Source organism: Hakea prostrata, chromosome 1 (genome assembly GCF_041222555.1).
Source record: "Hakea prostrata isolate BN-2017 chromosome 1, UWA_Hpros_2, whole genome shotgun sequence".
Classification (NCBI taxonomy): Eukaryota; Viridiplantae; Streptophyta; class Magnoliopsida; order Proteales; family Proteaceae; genus Hakea; species Hakea prostrata.
Genome location: NC_142600.1, coordinates 43,332,366 through 43,355,835, shown reverse-complemented (window position 1 = coordinate 43,355,835; position 23,470 = coordinate 43,332,366). Strand labels below are relative to the sequence as shown.

The window sequence follows — 23,470 nt, the reverse complement described above, 5'->3', positions numbered from 1 at the left end:
AAATCAAACACAGGTCGCCTTTCATGTACTCAAAACTCACGAGGGAAGCAACTGCTGTAATATTCCATTTCTTAGGAGCAGTAATACGTGGAAATTTGTCAAGCAGAGGAAAGCATAAGACTGAAAACTATCAGTCACCCCCGAATAGGAATGCCATGTAATTCTGCTCTGGTTTGGGTTTCCAGTAGGCTTCTCCCTTACGTCTAGGGGTTCGCACTTTTACCTCTACAAATCAAACATGGTAGATTTAGGATAAAACCATTTAGGAAAAGAGTGAGGGTGTGAGAGAGATTTTACTACATTTTTATTTTTATTTTTGTTGTCAATGGAGTCAGGATAAAACCATTTAGGAAAGATCGAAGTCCTCTAATTAATTAACTGTGCAACAGCCACAAGAACTGTGATTCAGAGGAACAGACACATCACCGAGTTGCATATTTAGATGGATTATATCTGTAGGATTCGAACCCGATTATGTATGCAACATAATAACAGAACCCAAAGATCTGAATCGGACTTCACCTCCGAAAGGAATATTAGAATGTGAAAAATTAGTAGATTTCATGTTCTGCTTCAGCTTGCCATTTTCAAACATGCTTTGTGATTAACTGAGAATGGCTGGCCATGCTTGTAAAATTGCACATGCTGCCTCAGAAGATCACTTCGATTTAGATATTCACCATTAAAGCACATCTGGTCTTCAATGCTGCAGTCAGTAATACCTTGGACCAGGAGGGGGATATACTCCATGATGCCGCAAGTCAGGAATTGGATATGGAGTTCTATATGAAGGTGGCCTGGGCGATGGAGTTCCATATGGTGAACCTGCAAAGAAATAATTAAACAGCATGATCCTTACTTGGGAAAATGATTAAACAGCAAAGAAATGAAGAGCACAAAAATGGAACTTTGTATGCATAAAACATTAGAACTGGATATGCATAGAATATGATACAAGACGCAGCAATTTCAAAGATAATCGTACATTCACTTTTTCTGTATGTTTCTTGCACCCTCTAAAACTAGCAGCATATGTGAAAACTTTAGTATTGATCATCTAATTTGATAGGTCACAGCAGTAATAGTTTAAAATTTTCATATTCAAAAGGCATCAAATTGGCATACTCATAAGAGAGCTGAACCCACTTAATTGAGCCAGCAATGTATCTACTCAGCTTTGCAACCTGTTGGTTGCCCTATCATCTAATTTGATAGATACAGAAGCAACCATCTAATTTTTTCACATTCAAGAGCTACCAAAGTGGAATACTCAACAAGAGAGCTGAGACCCACTTTATCGAGCCATCTATTCAGCTTTGCACAACCTCTTTAGCTACCAATGACTTGGAACCATGATAAGTAATCTTTGTACAAGATATGACCTAATGTTGCAAGTCCAGATAACAAGGAGTTTCAACAGTTACCTATGCAGTAAATGCAGTTTTCATGGTTAAGCAATGAAGCGGTTCAACTATGTTAAGTTGACCATACTCCCCCCCCCCCCCCCCCCCCCAACAACAACAACAACAACAAAAGAAAAAAGAATAAAAGAGAAGAAAAGAAAAGAATGAAATTGAACCAGAGTTTGGTTGAGCTAAAGTATGCAAGATCACAGCATGCAAGAAAGTACCAAGGAGAGTCATGAAATCAATCCAATTTGGATCGATAAAATATAAGCATGTGTTAAAAACAGGAGTTCATAATGTATTTGAGAACCAGACCTAGTTGGACAATGCAAAGAAACGACAGTTCAAGTTCTGTCAATGCAGCTGAAACTACTTTCAGATGTTTCATAACACAGAATCTGAAATAACTAATTTATTGTCAAAGCTCAGTCAAGATTAGAATGTGAAAATAAGACAGTATTATATCCTACCATCGAAGATTGGAGAGGGACCGTGTTGAAATGTGGACCCCCTTCCAGGCATGGAAGCAGGGGGAGAAAATGACGCTCCAGGGTATCCACTAGTGTTGGATGGGAAAGAAATCTCCGCACTAGCAGTGTGAGGTCTGTAGGAATCCATCCTTTCAAAGTTTGCTCTATAGTAAGGATCAACCCTTCTAATGGGATCACTACTGTTATATGGGAAAGAAGCATCTAGACTATCAGTGTGAGGTCTGTATGAATCCATCCTTTCAAAGTTTGGCCTACAGTAAGGATCAACCCTACTGATGAGATCACTGCCACCATCTCTAGATAGAGAACTCCTCACATAATTCATGTGGGTCCCATAAGAATCATCCCTCGGAATAGGACTGGTATAATTGCTTGATTCTGAACGGTATCCACCAGGTGTTGCATGAGTGTCAACCCCAGGGTATGTTGAATACACCTGCAGCATTCAAGAAAAATTAAAACTGAACTATTTCATTCAGCAAAAACTAAATACAAATACAATTAAATTGCACTAGAAGAATATAGCTGAAAATAATTATTGAGTAGACACAAGAAACAGTTTTAACTGCAAATAAGTCTCAAATAATAATATGCAGCAAATCTCAGGGTTTTAAGAACAATATTCACATATATCTGTGTAACATAAGTTACCAATTTGCAAATCAAGCTGGTACCACAGTGTTCATAGTGTTCATATCTCTACTTATCAGTCATTCCTCTGAAAAGTTTCTGTAAATCGTTGCTGGTGGTAATTTATTCAAGGATAGATGTCAGACCATGTTTTGATGAAACAAACCCATCCACCTCTTCTATTAAACCAATGAAATGTTTTCGAGAGGGGAGACAATCTTATTTAGCTGAAGCATTCTTATTTCCTCCGCAATCAAATAATCCTTCTAAAAAAAGGGTTTGCAGCAAGACCCTGATGACAATCAGGGTCTCATCCACACGAGAACGACTGATGTAGATTAATCACCAAACTGGGTTTCTTCCCTTAAGAATAATCTAGGATCAGATCGTAATATACCCGACCTTTAGTTCCATGCATTTACTTTGTAATTGGCCAATTTAATGGGCCTAAAATATGGATAGAAAAAAGGACAACAGGATTTAGTTTCCTTAATTTAGTTAGAGCTCTATCTTAAATCTATTTCCTTTATTAATTTCACTTTCCTAGTTGATTTAGGTTACGTAATAGGTTAAGGATCGGGTGACGCCTTAACTTTTTAGTATGAGAAGTCTATTTTTTGGAGTTGGTTTCCAATTCCTAGTTTGAGTTTGAAACTATGCCACCCAATGTAGCTACATTTTTAGATGCAACTGCTCAATTGAGCCATGAATTGATTAATTGGATTTTGACTTTTGTTTATTGCTATTAATGAGGTAGAATGACATAGCACCTTTCCTTCCCCCACTCCCACCCCCACCCCCAACCCCACAAACAACAACCCGATCCACAAAAAAAAAAAAAAAAAAAAAAAAAAAAAAAAAAAAAAAATCCCTTCTTGCAATCTCTTCTTCATCTTATTGCTGGAAATTTATACAAGATCAAGGTCTTCTTCGAGCATTCCACTGCCTGTTCTTCAAATCAGAAGTTAGTTGAATCAACCCCATCCCCAATATTCTTCTTTTAACCTTCTAAATTCCCCAACCTTAACTTCTTTTTATTTTCCTTTCTATTTTCATGTTCCCTAATTCATACTCATATCTACACCAATCTGACCATCAAAACTATCACAAACTTTGGTGATCATCCCAATACATCATTATCCAAGTTTCCTACAACTTTCATTCCCATCCAACTGATATTTTCTTAGGTACCCCAATCAACTACCCAAAACTCCTAAAATCCTAAACCCCAACTTTCTGAATGGAGATCCTAGAAGATTAGCCCTTAATTGATCCTATTCAATCTAGGCCTGCATCATTCATTGTGGAAGTGATCACTTGATGTTTTGCTACCATTTTAGTGCTGAAAAATTACTTCTCGTTGTGTACATGGATGATATTGCCACTAACGGAGATGATTCTATTGGTATCGACAAATTGAAGGTTCATGTGCGGCAAAAGAGTTTCAGACCGACGACTTGGGAAGAAATGTACTTTTTGGGTGTAGAAATAGCTCGGACAAAAAAAGGGATCTTTTTGTCAGAATGTAGCTAGGCAATTAATTTGCTTTATGAATCAAGGACACTTGGATCTAAAACTTCGGACATTCCCATGAATCTGAATGTAAAACTTATGCCTAATGATGGAATGGCTCTTGATGATTCAGATCAGAATCAAAGTTTTGTTGGCAAATTAATAATTTGACTGACTCGACAAGGTAATACCTTTCCTTTCAATGCTATGAGTCAATTTCTCTTCACTCTGACAATTCATCAAAATGTTGTTCTACAAATATTAAGGAATCTTAAGAAGGCTCCTAGACATGGGTTACCTTAGGCAAATCATGGTCACAAGAGAGTTGAAGGCTTTTAATACGTGTTAGAAAAGGGCAATTTAGGAAAGGATTGATCCATCGAGAGTTAGTGCTTTGCGCTGACTCTCGATAGGAAATAGTGGTAGGAATGAAGAGTTTTATACCAATTGAAATTGGTTTATGCTTTCCTATATAGAATAGACTTGTAAATTAACCTATAAATAGTAAAGTTACTTTGAGGAGTGCTCATAAGAAATATCAGAGCCTCCACAACTAAGTCATGGCTTCCATCCTCTCCTCTCTCTCATTCCTCACCCTATTCTTTCTCAAATTAACATGGTATCAGAGCAATATTCTTTGGCATTATCACTACGAAAAGTATGAATAGGAACACCAAATTGAGTACGAATTTCAATAACAAAATTGCAAAATATGTCAAATAATTATGAGCGATTTTTCATTAAGTAAAGCCAAGTGACTCTTGAAAAATCATCCACAAATGTAACAAAGTATCTGTAACCTGAAGTAGAACTAACAGGACAGGGTCCCCACACATCAGAATGAACTAGAGAGAAAGGGTGGTCTGATCTGGTATTTATACGAGGAGGAAAACTCACACGATAAAGTTTTCCAAATTGACAAGACTCACAATCCAACTTTGAAAGAGAATGAAAACTTTTATCTACCAATTTTAGGGTTTCCAGAGAGGGATGCCCCAACAAACAATGTATTTGATGGGGGATGGAAATACTAGAACAAGCAGTAGAGGATATCCCCTCAAATAGATACAACCCCCCAGACATACGGCCTCTACCAAGCATCTTCTTCGTCGTAAGATCCTGAAATAAACAATATCCAGGAAAGAATTTCACCAAACAATTATTAGTGGAGGTAAATTTATGAACGGATAATAGGTTAAATGGCAAATTAGGTACGTAAAGAACTGAGGGTAGAGTAATGGATGGAGTGAGTTGAATTGTACCCACTCCTTTAACATTGATATGAGAGCCATCAGCAAGTGTAACCAAAGAGGATGATGGAACAAAAGAGGAAAATATACCTGTAGCTCTGGTCATATGATCAGAAGCTCCTGAATCAGTGATCCATGGGTGAGATGTGGTTGAAAGGCAAGCAGTAGCATTACCTGTCTGAACAAGGGTGGCAGTGGCTGATTGTGGTTGAGTGGCCTGAAACTGAGTGAAACGAATATAATCTTCCACAGTCATCTTTACACTCTTACCCTCAGGATGAACTTTAGTAGTTGTAGACGCTGATTCAGAAGTGATAATTGCATTTGCCATGTGTGGGGGCTTCCCATGAAGCTTCCAACAGCATCGTTGAATATGTCCTGGACGACCACAATGATGACAAGTCTTAACTTGTCCTGGGCTGTCAGTAGAGTTGTGTGAACCTGGATATTTTCCAGTATTATTTCCTTGAGTTCGTCCTATATTCTGTCCACCATAAGTGCCTCGAGAAACTGTTACCAAAGCTGAATTTTCTGTAGAGTTATTGGTACTCTCCCTTGCAACACGAAGAACTCTTGAAAATGTGTCAGCTAACGTGGGTACATGATCACTACCAAGAATCTGTGCTCTTACTGCCTCAAACTCTTTTCCAAGACCTCCCAAGAAACCCATAACAGCTAATTGTTCTCTTTGATTTTGCATAGTTTTGACATCAGAGGAGATAGGTAGAATAGAGTTTAGTTCTTCATACATTCTTTTAAAATCTGCAAAATATTGGGTAATATCTTTGCCTTTTCTATCTACTCGATAAAATTCCTGGGACAATTCGTAGATTCTAGCTAGATTATTCTGACCAGAATACAACACATTCAAATACTCCCATAATTCCTTCACAGTTTGTAAGTGAGTAACCAAATCTATAATATTATCGGCCAATGAATTAAACATCTGCCCAAGTATTCGTGCATCAACAATTGCCCAAGTATCATCATCTATGGGTACAGTCTTAGCCAAATGATCTATCTGTCCCCGTCCAGTAAGAACAATTTTAACTATAGCCCTCCATTGGTGGAAATTTGATCCACCCTCCAATTTCTTCTTAGTTAACCGGTGAGAGGATGAAGAAATAATTTCAGTCATAGTATTTTTACTTGAAGTTTCTCCCATATTCAAACAATTTTTAAATCAAATCCCAAAAATCAGAATCAAAAATCAAAAACCAGAATCAAAGAACCAGAAACCAGAATCAAAATATTCTTATAAACATAAATAAACCAGTTGGACCACTTTGAACCAACTTAAAGTCAAACCAAACCAGTAAACCGAGTCACAAAAAAAATCGATCGCTGCTCTCAGACGCTGAGAGAAGTCGCTGTTCTCTCTCGATCGATCTCTCTCACTCTCTCTTTCTGAACTTCAACCCACAGCAAGAACCCGAGTCATAAAAGATCGATCGCTGCATTGCTCTTTGGAAGCTTGATATTCCCATTGCTCTTCGGAAGGGTACTCGTTCTTGTGTTCAATATCCCATCTCTAACTTTATTTCATATTCTACTTTATCATCTGGGTTCTCTACTGCTCTATCTACTATTGAGACTTATCCTATTCCTAAGAATGTTCTTGAAGCCTTGTCTAATCCTGGGTGGGTCAGTGCAATGAACTAAGAATTATAAGCCTTAGAAGACAATCAGACTTGGGATCTTGTGCCGTTACCCTTAGGAAAGACAGCTATTGGTTGTAGGTGGATATTCACTGTGAAAGTTAATCCTGATGATTCTTTAGCTCGCCTGAAAGCTCGTCTCGTTGCCAAGGGCTATGCTCAAGTTATGGCATAGATTATGTTGATACTTTTTCGCCTGTTGCCAAGCTTACTTCCATCCGTATTTTAATCTCTCTTGCCGCCACATACAAGTGGCCCTTGTTTCAGTTGGATGTGAAGAATGCCTTCCTCCATGGAGATTTACATGAGGAAGTGTATATGGAGCAACCACCTGGGTTTGTTGCTCAGGGGGAGAAGCATAAGGTTTGTCGCCTCCGCAAATCATTATATGGTCTCAAGCAGTCACCTCGAGCATGGTTTGGACGATTCACTACTGTTGTAATAGAATTTGGGATGACTCATTGTGAAAGTGATCACTCTATATTCTTTAAAAACTCTGAAGCAGGCAAGATCTTTCTTGTAGTTTATGTTGATGATATTGTCATTACAGGAGATGACAATTCAAGAATTGATAGGTTAAAGACCTATTTACAAGAGAAATTTCAGACCAAAGACTTGGGCAAGTTAAAGTATTTTCTAGGAGTTGAAATTGCCCAATCAACAAAGGGCATCTTCTTATCTCAACGGAAGTATTTACTGGATTTGCTTTCTGAAACAGGAATGTTGGGATCAAAACCCATAGACACTCCCATGGAATGTAACTTAAAGTTAATGCCAGAAGATGGAACCATTCTTGATGATCCAGAGAAGTACAGAAGGCTTGTTGGGAAGCTGAATTATTTGACTGTGACTAGACCTGACATTGCCTTTCCTGTCAGTATTGTGAGTCAATTTTTGTCTGCCCCACGAACATCACACTGGGATGCAGTTATACGAATTTTGAGGTATCTTAAGAAAGCACCAGGACAAGGGCTTCTTTACACTAATCATGGACATAGAAATGTAGAAGGATTCTCTGATGCGGATTGGGCTGGATCACCTATTGATAGAAGATCAACTACAGGCTACTACACATTCATTGGAGGAAATCTTGTATCATGGAAGAGTAAGAAACAAACTGTGGTAGCAAGATCAAGCGCAGAATCTGAGTATTGTGCTATGGCACAGGTAACATGCGAGATGGTATGGATAAAACAATTACTCCAAGAATTAGGAATTATTGATGACACATCAATGAAGTTATGGTGTGATAATCAAGCTGCGGTTCTTATAGCATCAAATCCAGTCTTTCATGAACGTACCAAGCATATTGAAGTAGATTGCCACTTTGTTCGTGAGAAGTTACAAGGCATAATATCCCCCAAGCATGTGAGGACTGGAGAACAACTCGCAGATTTGTTCACCAAAGCTCTAGGGAATACAAGGGTAACCCATATTTGTAGCAAGCTGGGCATGAGTAATATATATGCTCCAGCTTGAGGGGGAGTGTTAGAAAATGGGCAATTTAGGAAAGGATTGATCCATTGAGAGTTAGTGCTTGGCGCTGACTCTCGATAGGAAATAGTGGTAGGAATGAAGAGTTTTATACCAATTGAAATTGGTTTATGCTTTCCTATATAGAATAGACTTGTAAATTAACCTATAAATAGTAAAGTTACTTTGAGGAGTGCTCATAAGAAATATCAGAGCCTCCACAACTAAGTCGTGGCTTCCATCCTTTCCTCTCTCTCATTGCTCACCCTATTCTTTCTCAAATTAACAATACGCAAACTGGCTAGGTCAGTGGTGGACACAAGATCAACCGTGCAGTATTGCATTCTGGTTGGTGAAGATCTTAGGTCTTGAAAAAGGAAGAAACAGACAGCTGTTGCTCAATCAAGTACATAGTCAAGTATTAGGAGATGGCAAATGTCGCTTGAGAGTTGAGTCATTTGGATTATTAATTGGTTTAATTTAACTTAGGGTATTAGGTCTTTTCTTTTAAATTAGTAATATTTATGAGCATCGGGGGGAGTGTTAGCTGCTTTAGAATTCCTTAAAAAATGGCAGGCTAATAGTCAGGATTAGGTGATACTTGTTTCCTTATATGGTTAGGTGCTTGTTAGAAGATGGTTAGTTTCTATTTCTGTTTTGTAGTTCAAGAAGGTCTTTTTCCACACATGGGAATTTCTCTCTTGACTCTCTTTTACCTTCCTGTCGCAGTTTTGCGTCCTTCTCTTTCTTCAATACCTATCTCATAGATGTGGCAAAAGGATTATGCAGAACCTAAGTGAAAGGTAGCGATGTTGGAAGAAATGAAAGCACTTGACAAAAAGGAGACTTGGGAGCCTTTCATTCTTCCTCTCTGCAAGAGACTTGGTTACAAGTAGATGTTTGTAGTAAAGCAAAATAGTGATGTTTCTATATATCAACATAAGGCCAAACCGGTTGCTGAAGGATTCACCTAGACCTTTGGGATTGACTATCAGGAGAGATTTGCACCTATTGTAATACTAAACACCGTCAGAGTATTACTTGCATGTGTTGTTAACTTAGGATGAGATCTTTGAATAGTTAGATGTAAAAAATGCCTTCTTACATGGAGAACTAAAAGAAAAAGTCCACAGAAATTTCTCCTAGTTTCTCTAATGACAAGACCGAAGAAAAAGTTTGTATACTCCAACATGCACTATATGGAATAAAGCAATCTCTACGGGTGGGGAATGTTGATCACACCCTCTTCATCAAAAGAATAGGTCCAGGTTACCATTCTAATTGTCTCTATTGATGATATAGTTGTGACAAAACATGATGGTGGAGAAATACTAAAATTGAAAAATTCCTCAATCATCAATTTGGAATAAAAGATCTGAGTAGACTAAGGTACTTTCTAGGGATTGAAATTGCTCATTTATCCATTACCAAAAAAAAAAAATTGCTCATTTATCTAAAGGTATATTTCTACCCCTTCTTTGCCCGAGTGACACTACTTTGAAAGCTATTACCGGACATAAGGACATAGCAGGGGAAGATGTCGATAAACATCATTATCAACGACTGGTAGGAAAGCTAATCCATTGATCTCATACACAACCAGACACTGCTGCTGTTAGTATTGTGAGTCGGTTCATGCATGACCAATCAATGTAAGCGTCTTCCAAATTCTTCATCATCTAAAATCAGCTCCATGCAAAGGTGTTCTCCAATCCCCACATGATCACCTTCAAATTGACACTTACATTAATATAGACTGGGAGGTTCACACGGTCGGATATCCACTCAGGATACTGTACTTTTGTTGGTAGAGGAATCTGAATACTTGGTGAGGCAAGAACCAAAATGTTGTCGCAAGATCCATTGCTAAAGTAGAATTTCGAGCTATGGTCCAAGGGGTTTGAGTATTGTTACGGTCACGTGGTCTACTAGAATGTTGAGGTGTGCCGGTGCCCCTTAACATGATGCTCTTTGTGACAAGAAAGCTGCTATAAGCATTGTCTATAATCCAATGCCACATGCATATCCAATGCAACATGATAGGACAACGTATGTGGAGATTGACAGGCATTTTATAAGAGAAAGTTGGAAAAATGCATAATCTATGTGCCATTTGTGAAGCCTGAAGACAAGTAGCAGATGTCTTCACCGCAGGTTTACCTGGACGAATGTTACATTCTATTTTAACCGAGTTCGGCAAGGGTGATATCTATGCCCCAACTTTAGGGGGAGTTCTGGAATAGCACTCCTCTTTTTAAGTCCTTTTTTTATTATGTTTTTTATTTGATTATCTTTCCTAATTGTTTTTCTATTCAGACTTTTGTTAATGTAACCCTGGAATAGAGGGCCAGTTATAGGATCTTTTCTAAGAACCAGAAGGCAATTTAGAGTTTAAAACCCAGCTGTTCTAGGTCAAAATACAGTGGACAGCAACTAACAATGCACCAAATACCCTGTGGCTAGGGTTGGTTTGAGTTCCAAACCTTAGAGCTAGGAGTAAGGAAGTCTAGGGTTAATTAGGGACAGGGTTTATGGTTCAGCCAGGCAAGTTTTAGGTCTGAAAATTGAAGAAAATAATTCTGGTCTATCAGAATTTAATTTGCAGAATTATTCTTCAAGCTAGGGTTAGGGGTTAGGGTTAAGGTCTGATGTACGGTAGGGTAAGGGAATGGTGATCCTAAGACAGTATGCAACTGAGGAGGGGGTTTATGGATCAAAAACCTAAACTAGGGTTTAGGGTTTTAAAGACTTCAAAGAATCCCTGGCTTTCTAGGCTGCCGCAAGTAAAAGAGTAGAAGAAGCAGAGGAGAATGGGAGAACAGCCACTGGGGAAGGGAGGGAAGGTGGGAGTGGTAACAACCATAGGGTTCTAGAGGGAGAGGGAAAGGCCAGCGATGGGGCAGCGGCAGGGAATAAAGGGAAATCAAGGTTTGGGGATGGAGGGTGCCGCAAGCTGGAAGGAGAAAGGGGAAACGTTGTGCAAGGGCTGGGAGGGCAGAACGGGATAGGGAAAAGGGCTGGGATTGCACTTACATGCTGTAGGAGATTTGAACTGCAGAAAACTTGAAGAATTATTGTCCCACAGGCTTGAAGACGAGAGGGGGATGCTGGAAAATTGCAGAACTTAACTAGCACCCAGCGATAGGACCCCTCTAAGGAACCCATGACTCCAACTCTTCCTTCAAAACTGTTTTTCATTCAATTAATCAAGTCTGAAACTTTACAAGCTAAGTGGGGCTACATTTATAGCCTCTCACAAGAAGGAAATTTAAAGTAGGACTGAATAAACAAATAAAAGACTACTTATCAAATTGAATTCCTTATTAAACTAAGACTCAACTTAAGCAACTAAAAGAGAAAATCTAATTAGAACTCCTAAACAAGAGACCTGCAAAGGTAAACTTCCTATTCTAATATGCAATCCAATTACGAATAGAATCCCAACTAGGACTCCTACACATATCAGGGCTCTAACCACTGAGTCAATTGAATAACAAAAAGTAGATCCCAACTCCTATAGTTATAGTGACTCTAACTAGACCATCCAGGCTTCAAGGGGGTGGTAAAATGACCAAATTACCAGCCATGTGGTTCGGCCAGCCTTGGTGTCGGATGCTTGTGGACTAATTTTAGACCAAATTATGCACTACCCTATAGTTGCCAATCCTGGTTACATCAGCTCTCCCCTTCTTGAAAAATTCATCCCCAATGAATGGCTAGAATCTCTTTGACCTAAGTTGATGCTTTTGAAGTCCTTGATGATCTTCCCCTTTTCTATCTTAGGTGGAACCACTAGGAGATGCTGGTCTGTGCTGGCATTCTTCTGGTTGGTTCTGAAGGCCTTTTTCTTGGCTTCTTCTGGAAAGTTGAGGGGCAGGAAAACAAATTTCTGACTTCTATGCTCAAACATGCACTTAATCTCCCTGCTGGTGATGGTGACATTGTTGTTGTATAGCAAAGGACATTTAAGGATGATGTCAGTGAGCTTCATGCGGACCACACATCAGACCATATTTCTTCTAAGTAGGAATGTAGACTTATTGGCACTAGGCATCTAGAATTCACCTAAAGTCTGGCACTGTTGAGGAGGGAGACCTGGTACGGTTGGGGATGCTTTTTGGTCTTGAGCCATGCTCTTACGCTGAAGTTCTTTAACACCACATTGACACTACTACACTTGTGTTGGTGCAGATTTCGCCATGATCTCTAGGCCGTGAATCAAGCACCGAACCTTTCAGATCTGGATTGATCTGAAATGATTTAGATTGAGCTGAATGGAACTCTCGCTTCTTGTAAAATAGTGAACTCATTAGATACGGAGCCGATCGTCTTGATCAGCGTCGCGTCCCCAACAATCTTGTCAGACGATGGTTCAGGTAGGGTTTCAGAGCTTTTGAAGAACTTTAATGGAGGTAGACAAGAATTGAATGAGAGTTTTAGTGATTTTGAATGTGTTACCTTTTGAGTGAGCACGTCGTCCCCTTATATAGATTTCCCACCTGATCTCCTTTTAACTGTGATCGTCAGATCATAATAGCAAATTGGATGGCCATGATTAGACCTTTATTTGACTTTTGGGTGGAACCCATTGATGGCTTTGCTTTGTCAGTTTAAACTAGTCGAATCGACTTAAAACCGGAGCGAACCAGCCTGAACCAAAATTGGGATATTTTAGTCACAACACAAGCCCCCAAGCCTGCTGATCAGGTTGAACTTGTATGAGACTCTAGTCAGGAGGTTTGAATCCCTTTTCCAAATGACTGTAGAATATTTTGCATCTTGTATTGGTTACGAGAATTCTTCAGTACTTAAGCTCATCTCCAGTTGAGGGATTATTTGGACGCTGAATTCATCCTTCAGTTGAGAGAATTCATCAGAAATTCTGAGATCAATCTATAGCTTTGTCGAGCTAATCATAATTCTGAGCTCATCAGTATTGTCCAATTCAACTTAGCTGGAGAGATCAATCAATAGATACTGGGATTCAATCGAACCGTTCCCTCTGTATTTGACTTTTTAAATCTTAACTGCTTTCCTCCATGCGCTTAATCTTCTTCATTAAATCTCCACTTTTCTTTCCACGTGGCAAAATCTTGATCCATCAACGTTTCATATTCCTTCCAGAAATCATAATTTCCAAAGTTGCAATTTTGGATTCTCAGGTCATCATAAATCTGAACGCTGATCTTGATCCTTTTAAAAGAATGAACTATAATCCCTCTTGGAAGTAGAACCATTCTTTGTAATCATCAAACACTGTGCTCAGCCCCCAAATCACCTCGAGGATCAGCCAAAAATCTTTATTTGTCAGACCTTTTTTATCCCCTCATTAACGCACCTTTTCAGCCTCTTTGACGTTATCTTCTTTCCCGTCGGTTGATCATACAATATTATTTACTCTCCATCGCACAATTATAATACTTTCCTTAATCTTCTTTTTATCCCATCCACGTGTCTGGTCGCAATGCTTCCAAATCCACCGATTAACCCCAAGCGTCGATGACAAACAGTTACAGCCGTCGATCTGAATCATCGTATATTTCCCTCCAATTTTCGGCCATAACCTACTTTTCTTCTTCGAACTCAAACTGCAATCTTCTGCAACTCCTCCATTATTCCTCATGTGTTTTATTTTCATTTCCTGAACCTTCATCGTTGCTTTCCTTCTCCATGGATCCATCTACCAACCCCTCAGCCCCCAGTACCTCTGAACAAGTCAACACTTCCTCAGATGTTAACTTGGACAAAACCCTGAGTGCTTTTTCTTCTGAACAGGCTCCATTAGACTGGATTCTTGCTCCCTATGCTCAGGATGAAGAAATTACTCCTTACGTTCCTCTGGACACCACCAAAGAGAAGTTGGATCCCAAATATGCTGGACCTGAATGGTATCCAACCACAGTAAAGAAGTCTCATTTGCCCTCTTACTGTCAAGATTACCAATTTCCTTCTGACGCCAAGATATGGGTTCCTGAACCTTCTGAACGTCCGTATGATGCTAGCTCTGGCGTTATTGCCATTTATCTCCATCACCTTGATTCTGGATTCAGAGTTTTGTGTTGTGATTATCCCAATTCCGGTTCAGGCCGGTTCGCTCCGGTTTTAAGTTGATTCGACTGGTTTAAACTGACAAAGCAAAGCCATCAATGGGTCCGCCAAAAAGTCAAATAAAGGTCTGATCATGGCCATCCAATTTGCTATTATGATCTGACGATCACAGTTAAAAGGAGATCACGGAGGGAAATCTATATAAGGGGACGACGTGCTCACTCAAAAGGTAACGCATTCAAAATCACTAAAACTCCAGTTCAATTCCTGTCTACCTCCATTAAAGTTCTTCAGAAGCTCTGAAGGAGCTCTGAAACCCTACCTGAACCATCGTCTGACAAGATCGTTGGAGACGCGACGCCAATCAAGACGATCGGCTCCGTTTCTAACGAGTTCATTGTTTTACAGGAAGCGAGAGTTCCATTCATCTCAATCTAAATCATTTCAGATCAATCCATATTTGAAAGGTTTGGTGCTTGATTCACGGCCTAGAGATCACGGCAAAATCTGCACCAACAACCTGTTTACGACTGTTTGGACCAGGAACTTGCCAACTTTCATTCTACTGTGGAAAATACAATTCCAGTCCTCTCGGTCTGGATCCATGCACTCTTCACCACACTCATTCTTAAGGTCTGCTTCTAGTGGTAGATAAATTACTTCTTCTTTAGTGACTTGCTAATTAGGGTCAAATACAGTAATCCCCTTCTTCAAGGACCAATCTCTAGCAAAGTGGCCATTCACATGGCAATAGTAACACTCTCCATAATTTTTTGGGTTGGGGAAGCCTCTTCTAACTTCGCCTCTAAGTGGAGGGTTTCCTTGGGGTGGAACTATAGGAGTGGTGGTGGTGTATGGAGGTGATTTGGAGTAGGAGGGGTCTTTCCTCTAGTCCTGACTGGTTTGCTTTTTCTAGGCCAATAGTGTTTCGGCCCTTAGGGCCTTGTCAAGCAAATAGAAGGTCTAGTACATCAATACCTCCTAAAGGCCATTTGGATATCATGTTTCAAGCCAAGCTTGAAACTAATCATGGTCTCAAGCTTGCTTCCCCTAGCACTGATCCTACATGCCAAGGAATCATACTGAATGTAATCTGCAACAAACTTATTACCTTGCTTTGGTGTGTAGAATTGCTCCAGCAGTCTGGTTTTGTAGTACTGTAGTAGGTACCTATCTATCAGTTCTCTCCTCATCTGGTTCCAAATGGTGAGTTCTCTACCCTTTTAGTACAACTCTAGCTCCATAGTGTCCACCAGTCTCTAGCAAAACCAAGTTTAGCTCTAGCCAATCTCATCTTCCTATCTTAAAACAAATTATCAGTCAAAATAGTCATCTAGGGCAGCCTTCCAATCGTAGAATAGCTGAGGATCAAGGGATCCATTGAATTCCTTGAGTTCAAGCTTGACTTTGTGATGGTCTAATGTGCTCTTCATTGGTCCTATCCTCCATTGAAGTATGATCTAATGTGTTCTTCTATGGTGGTAAGAGTCTATTTAGGTCTGGAGGTGGCCTTTCTTCAGGTGTCATACCTATCAAACATGGGATTGTCATATCGGGATTCTAATGTGGCCATTCCAGTCATTCCTGCCTCTATCATCCCCGTGAACCTAGTCTCTATCAGTTTCATCTCTCTATGTCTACCACTGGTTTCTCCTCGGGAATATAGATTTGTGAATTAACCCTTGGGATGGTGGAATGTGTAGGGTGTCTTCTTTGCGTGGTCGTTCTAGATGAGCTTACTCTGGTGGATGCACCTTGTACTTAAGCCTAGCCCTATAGTTGCAATAGTATGTCTACCTGGGTTTTCTATAGGCTCTCTAGAGCTCTAGTTACAGCTAATTCTTCCATGCTCTGATAGCAACTGATGTAACCCTGGAATATTGGGTCACTAATAGGATCTTTTCTAAGAATCAGCTGGCAACTTAGGGTTGAAAACCCTGCTGTTCTAGGTCAATGTACAGCGGAAAGCAGCTAACAACGCACCAATACCCTGCAGCTAGGGTTGGTTTGAGTTTGAGTTACAAACCTGAGAGCGGAAGTTTAGGGATAATTGGGGATGGGGTTTAGGGTTTGGCCTGCCCAATTCTAGGTCTGAAACTTGAAGAAGATAATTCTGGTTTATCAGAAATACAATTTGTAGAGTTATCCTTCAAGCTGGAGTTACGGTAAGGGTAAAGGTCGAGTGTAGGCTAGGAGTAGGGAATGTGAGCCTAAACACAATATGTGATTGGGGGGTGAATTTATGTATGGAAAACCTAAAGTAGGGCTTAGGGTTTTAAAAAAATTTAAGAATTCCTAGGTTTCTAGGATACCGCAAGTCAGAGAAGAGGACGGAAAGGGTCTAGGTTGGGGAGGAGTAACCAAAAAAGGGTTCTAGAGAGAGGGAGAAGGGCCTGCGATGGGGTATGCACAGTTTTCAAGGCGATAAGGAGACGCGAGGTGATAGAGGGCAACATAAACCACCGCGACAAGGAGACACCAAGAAAAGCTGCTTTTCGTGGGGTGGTCAGTGGATCCTAACAACTCCTAAACGGCTCCCTCATTTGTCAAACAGCACACAGGAGAAAAAGCAGAGGGGTGGGTAAGGTTGATTGTGGGTGGAGAAGAAAGGGCCTTTGGCTCAGAAAAGGAATGAGATCAAGAAATTCATCCATTTCTATAAGATTGGAGAATCTAGAACCAGGGAAGAGCTTCATGGATTGCCTTAACCCAAAGAAGGGCCAAGACTCCTAGGCGACGCATAGGCAATGGCTTGAAAACTATGGGGGTAGGGGCTGCGAATGGAAGGAAATCAGGTGTGGGGATAGGGGAGGGAGCTGCAAGCTGGAGGGAGAAAGGGGAAAGGTTGTGCAAGGGCTCGGAGGGTGGAAAGAGATAGGGAAAGGTGCTGGGGCTGCATTTACTTGCTGTAGGAAACTTGCACTGCAGAAAACTTGAAGAATCAATGCTGCCACAGGCTTGAAGATGAGAGGGGGATGCCGGAAAACGCAAAATTTAACTAACACACATCCGTGTGATTCCTCCTTGGAACCCATGATTCCAACTCTTCCTTCAAATCTGTTTTTCATTCAACTAATAAAGTTTGAATCTCTAAAGCTGAGTGGGGCTACATTTATAGCCTCTTACAAGAATAACAAGAGACTTGCAAAATCCCTTTTTAAACTAAGACTTGCAAAATTCCTTCTTAAAGTCGCTCGAGATCTCTCTATTTCAGCCTGGCGAGATGAGATCCCAGGCAAGTCCTAGAAAGTTAGAAAAAAACTCGACCGAGATCTCGGGCAACCCGAGAAATCAGTCCAACCAAGTTTGTGTCTTACATAACTCAAGTGAGACAAGTCAAGATTCAATCTTGTCTTGACCTTGTCTCACTCCTCTCGTCTCCCATCTCACCAATGAGCTCCAACTTAGATTTTGGCTGGATTTTTCACCTGATTCTTACCAGATCTTCACATGAAACACTCCTAAGCAAGGTTTAGCACATCTACACCAAGAAAACAACTTCAATCAAGGCCATTTGAAGGAGTTTTTCAACTAAGGTGAAATTTTCCCTCATATTTGCTTTTTTTCAAATACTATGTTCTAGGGTAGGTCCTTTGAGTTTGGATTAAACATACGATCAACTTTAAGTGGAGTAGGTCTTTTATGAACTTATGATGGTTGTACTAATGTATTATCAAGAGTCGAGAATGATGATGTTGTAGTTGTAGTACTGTATTCTCGAGAGTCAAGAATGATAACGTTGTATTGTACCTATATGGATGAAATTTTGAACAATACAAGTTATTTGATCTATTTCATCACTTGCTTTCATTTATGTGTCCTACTATATTTCACGTTTTATAATTGCATGTTCATTCTTACAACGTTTCAATTTCAAACTTGGGGTCGAATTAGAACTCATACATAGGATTGTTTTCTCACAAATATAAGGTCACCAGTGTGTTCAAAAGACCTAAAATAGGCTTAATACAAGCTTTGAGCCCAACCTGACCTTTAAAACCCCCGAGATGGGCCCTTAGGTTCACTCAAGCTGGACCTTGAAAATCACCAGATCTCGCCCAAGATCTCACCAACTTAAGCGATATCTTGGTTTCTCGCAAGGGTGAGATTGCCCTTGAGAGCGAGATCTTGAACCATGGGGCTGGGGAATCGAGGGGAAGGGTATAGCATGGGCAGGGGTAACAATAGTAGGGTTCTAGAGGGAGGGGGAAAGGCCTGCATGGAAATTAGCTAGAGATGGGGGAGGGTGCCGCAAGCTGGAGGGAGAAAGGGGGAAGGCTGCGCAAGGGCTGGGAGGGTGGAAAGGGATAGGGAAAGGGGCTGGGGATGCACTTACTTGCTGTAGGAGACTTGAACTGCAAAATATTTGAAGAATGAATGCTACCACAAGCTTGAAGATGAGAGGAGGATGCTGGAAATTGCAGAAATTAACTAACACACAGCCATGGGATTCCTCCTAGAAACCCATGACTCCAACTCTTCCTTCAAAACAGTTTTTCATTCAATTACTCAAGTCTGAATCTGTACAGCTTAGTAAGGCTTTATTCATAGCCTCTTACGTGAAGGAAATTTAAAATAGGACTCAATAAACAAATAAAAGACTACTTAGGTGTTCAATTTGAAATAGAATTCTAACTTAAACTAATACTCTACTTAAGCAACTAGAAGAGGAATTCTAATTAGAACTTCTGAACAAGAGACTTGAAGTAAACTTACCAATTCTTATAAGGAATCCAATTCATAATAGAATTTTAACTAGGGCTCCTAAACATATTAGGACTCGAACCACTAACTCAATTGTAAAACAAAAAGTAGATTCCAACTCCGAGAATTATAGTGAATCTAAATAGACCACTTTGGCTAAAGGGGGCAGTAAAATGACCAAATTACCCCCAAGTGGTTCGGCCAGCCCTTGGTGCCGCATGCTTGTGGGTTGCTTTGGGCCCAAATTATGCACTGCCCTATGGTTGCCAATCCTGGTTACATCATGTACTCCTCTGAATTTATTTTTACCCCTTTTTTAACCTATAAATTCCCCCACTAGGGCAGTGAATAAATCAGCTTTCTCAGAGCAATTATCTATCAATTTACGACATTTATAAATCAGTTCTACTGCAAATTCAGGATGAACCCGCTGCTCCAGCTAATTGTCTAGCCTTTCTGAGTGTGATTTCTATGTTATGTATGGCCGTGCCACCTAAGGGCATATTGGTCGAAGTAGATTCTTCTTTTTGATTAATCAACACTCCATCCCAATCTCAAGAGGAAAAAGAGAAAAGAAAATTTTAAAATAGCCGCAACAAGTATAGTCGATCTAGACGGAAAAATACAAAACCTGCATTTCAAGTCACCAATTTCATAGAAGGAATATATGTGAACTGATAGAAAACTTAAAGCAAATACTATGGACATCACATACCTCTCTAGGCCTTAAATTATCATAGCTTGGTTGAGGTAAAGGTAAATTAGAATACCGCTGACACCCTCCAGAGGCTGGATACAGGGCATTGTAAAATATTAGAAAATTGCAAAAGGTGAAACTGTTCATAACCAATGAAAACCTAAAAATCTAACCTGGTAAAGCTTCCTTGCTAAACATTGAAGGACTAGAATTTGAATGGACAGAATTTCCGCACGAATTCAAAGATAGGACACTCCTCGAATCTGAAAGGGATCCAGCTCTCAATGCATGCTTCATTTCGTCCAACTGTCTCTGTGACTCAGTCCTGTTGAGTTCTGGAAACATAACCTGCAAAGATGGACTAACTATTAACAGAAAAAGAGGTTAAAAAAAACAAAGGGGAGAGGAGGATGCCAAACTATAATAAATATAGAAAATGGAGATTCACACTCTTATATTACCTGATCAAACAACTCATCAGAACCAGGCATATCCTTGCTCCTAGGCAACACATAATTAGCTGACAGATTTAGAAAACATGCTAAAGTAAGATCACAGCTTATCAAACTACAAGCACCTTAAAAAGCAAACGGCAACCCACTTAGAAGCCTATAGACAGATACCTAACATCTCATTTACTGCTTCTGCAGGTACCTCTTTTCCCATCTCTTTAAATCGTTTTTCTGCCCGGAACTTCAGCTCTTCTTGTCTTGGGAAGATCACAACTGCTATCTGGTTTCAAGCAGTATGTTAATAAAATAAAAAATAAAAAAATAAAAGAAGGGGTTGACCAAAATCTTCAGTCATGCACAAAATGAACACTAAAAAACTTAACAGTACAAAAACAGTGGCAAGAATTTTGTATATAGTACCTTTTGATAGTTCACAAAAGGCTTCAGCTTTCGTTTACGAGCACTCTTATAAACATTTGTCTGATCAAGAATGTAATTTCGAGGTGTCTTGGCAGCTCTGCATATAAGGGTATTAAAAATCCCTGTAGCTCTGTCCATTAAGCGCTCAAAACGTTCACCATAATTTTGTTTACGCAAAAGCCCTGGTACCTGCTCCAAGCAAGGACAGGTTATGGTATCAATCTATGACAAAGCAGACTCATGCCTACATGCATTCACACACACACACAACAACCAAAAAAATTTTGAAACAATTTTGGATGCTAAAATTTGCATTAATTATGCACGCTGTAACATAGAGAAAAGAGAAAGCTTTGGGAGCACAAACCTTCATTTGTTCTAAAGCCAGATTAGTCCCAAGCACAATATAGCGTTTTTCAGGATGTTCCTTCACCCATTTCTCTGCCCATGTAGTCTTTCCAGAAGCAGGCAATCCAACCATCATCAACACTTCACAATCCTTGGGGCTAGAAAATCTGGGTCCCATTATTGCATTTCCATCTTCAAGTGCAGAAGCCCAAGGTTTAAAACCTTCTAGAGGAAGAAGGCCATCTTCCGTGCTGAATTGCAGCTGAACAACAACATTTTTCAGTAGAACATGAGGGAACAGAGCAGAGTTCCATTCTAAATTTCTAACTGGAGAATTCACCACTGCTAGACCTTTTGGGCCAGCATCAAATTGCATGGCAGTGCCCAACCATTGCTCATTTTTTGAGAAGCCAATGAAAGCCAATGGCAGGTTATCAAGGTTTACGGCACAAATAATCGTGTCACCAACACCAAACTTTGAACCATAATCTGTAAACTTTCCAGCATTTGAGAATTTTCCTGTTCCTCCAAACCCATAACTGTGTACAGTCTCCCCAAGGTTCCCCACAGCATCATCTCCCCTCGAAATTCCGACACGACAAACATGCTTCTGATCAGGGGGAGTGTCCTCCATATCAACAGGTTGTGCAGAAATAACTTTGCAGCCAAAACAATACTTTCCTCCAGTAATACCCAGATTAGCACGAGCTCCAGACCAGCAATAAGCAAACCCTTGCTCATGAAGCGCACGACCTTCAAGACCGTTTCCTTCAATATCGAAATCTGGTGAAAGATCAACATTTTAAAGCAACATACTCAGAATGCTGAGGGCTAAGTTAAGTGGCATTGATTATTATCTTCATATAATAACATAAACCAAGAACCTATTGACAGTCCACACGACAACAAGAATACCCGCTCTTCTTACCAACGTCGCGTGCAGTTGAAAATGCTCAATCAAAATAAACACAGTTAAAATTGTACTAGGTTCATATATTAGCATTGGGTTTTCAATATGAAATGATTGATGAAGATACCTAATAACATGGGCGTTCAAAACCCTACTATGCAAATGACTGGATAGACAAGCTCCTGGGCATAAGCTGAATGAAAGGAGCAATACAAAGAAAAACCAGATATAGATAAATTCAAGTCTAAAGATGAAAAAGAAAACCTGGAAAAGAACGGAAGAAGCAAAGAACAAAAAGTACCTAAATTGCAATCAGCAGGATTGAGAACCACACGCTTCTTTCCTTCCGATGAAGAAGAAGTAGGGACGTTGAGCCTAGCCCTCTTGGATTCTGGTTCTACTGCTTCCGGAGGTTCATGCTTAATCGACGCCATTGTGACCTTCAATATTTGGAAATCGAGTAGGGAACTCGGTGTTCTGTGTGTCTTTAACCTATGATTTGAGAAAATTTCCAAATTTACAAGAGCGAGCGAAAGAAGGTTCAGAGTTCAACTCACGAGTAGCCCCTGCAACCCATGTCTGATAGCTTGATAAAAACAGGGTTCACTGTAAAGCAAACGCAGGTTATTTGGACATGTCTGACCAAAAAAAATTATTTCGATATCAAGATCGGACGGTGCGAACACTTTCTAACGGAATCTTTTGTTTATCCCGGGGACGAAGCAACAAATTCTAATAAAACTGTCAAGCAAAACTGTTTATTTTCAACCGCCATAAATTTTTTTTTTTTATTTTTTTATTTTCTGGGTGAAAACAAACGTAATTAAGACAGAGACAAGCCTTGGGAAGTCTAAGAGTAAAAGACCAATAGGTGCAAAAGGGGGTTGAAAAGAATGGAAGCATTACTAAGTGAGTAAGGGTGTCCATTGCATATCGAAACTGTTTAACTTTATCAAACCGTACCGTCTAAAACCGTAATGTATCATACCATTCAAAATTTGGTACAGTATGTACGGAAACGGAATTTCTTCTGTACGGTTTCAATTTTAGGTACTCATACTGTCGATATGTATCGAAACCGTACCAAATTGGTACCGTACCAAATTAAAGGATATAAAATTGTAATTTTACAACTAAAACACTTTACCTTTACTTCATCCCTAATTCCTTATTTCAGTTTTTCATTTCATTATTCACTCCTCTTCTTATATTTACTTATTTTGTCTCTATTAATTAGATTTACTTGTTTTATCTCTATTAATATTAATTTCTATTGATTAGTTGATCACAATTTCATTAGGATCTTAATGAACTAATAACAAAAGTGGCATAAGTTCATCCGTACCAAAACTGTACCACATTAGATACCGTGTTTAAACCGTTTTCCTGCACCGATTTAATACCGAAACCCTACCGAACCATTTTTGCAAATATCAAAACCGTATCGTACCGTGTAAATTCGGTACGGTAT

The 23,470-nt window shown here is 39.7% G+C and overlaps 1 protein-coding gene across 2 annotated transcripts; it reads right to left on the bottom strand.

Moving 5' to 3' along the window:
• Positions 1 to 65: 65 nt before the first annotated feature.
• On the bottom strand, positions 66 to 22,618 carry LOC149029004 (uncharacterized). 2 transcript variants are annotated; one of them, XM_089139993.1, is made up of 9 exons: positions 22,127 to 22,268; positions 21,109 to 21,872; positions 20,742 to 20,930; positions 20,493 to 20,601; positions 20,331 to 20,389; positions 20,043 to 20,217; positions 19,888 to 19,961; positions 1,877 to 2,333; positions 66 to 825 (listed from the first exon to the last, which is right to left on the bottom strand). In XM_089139993.1, exons 1-9 carry the CDS (start codon positions 22,134 to 22,136, stop codon positions 713 to 715), a joined length of 1,950 nt encoding a protein of 649 aa, XP_088996119.1. In that variant the 5' UTR covers positions 22,137 to 22,268; the 3' UTR covers positions 66 to 712. The 2 variants fall into 2 exon arrangements, with proteins under 2 accessions (XP_088996119.1, XP_088996110.1); XM_089139984.1 differs by lacking the exon at positions 22,127 to 22,268 and adding an exon at positions 22,301 to 22,618 and having other exon boundaries at positions 67 to 825.
• Between the last annotated feature and the right edge of the window lie 852 nt (positions 22,619 to 23,470).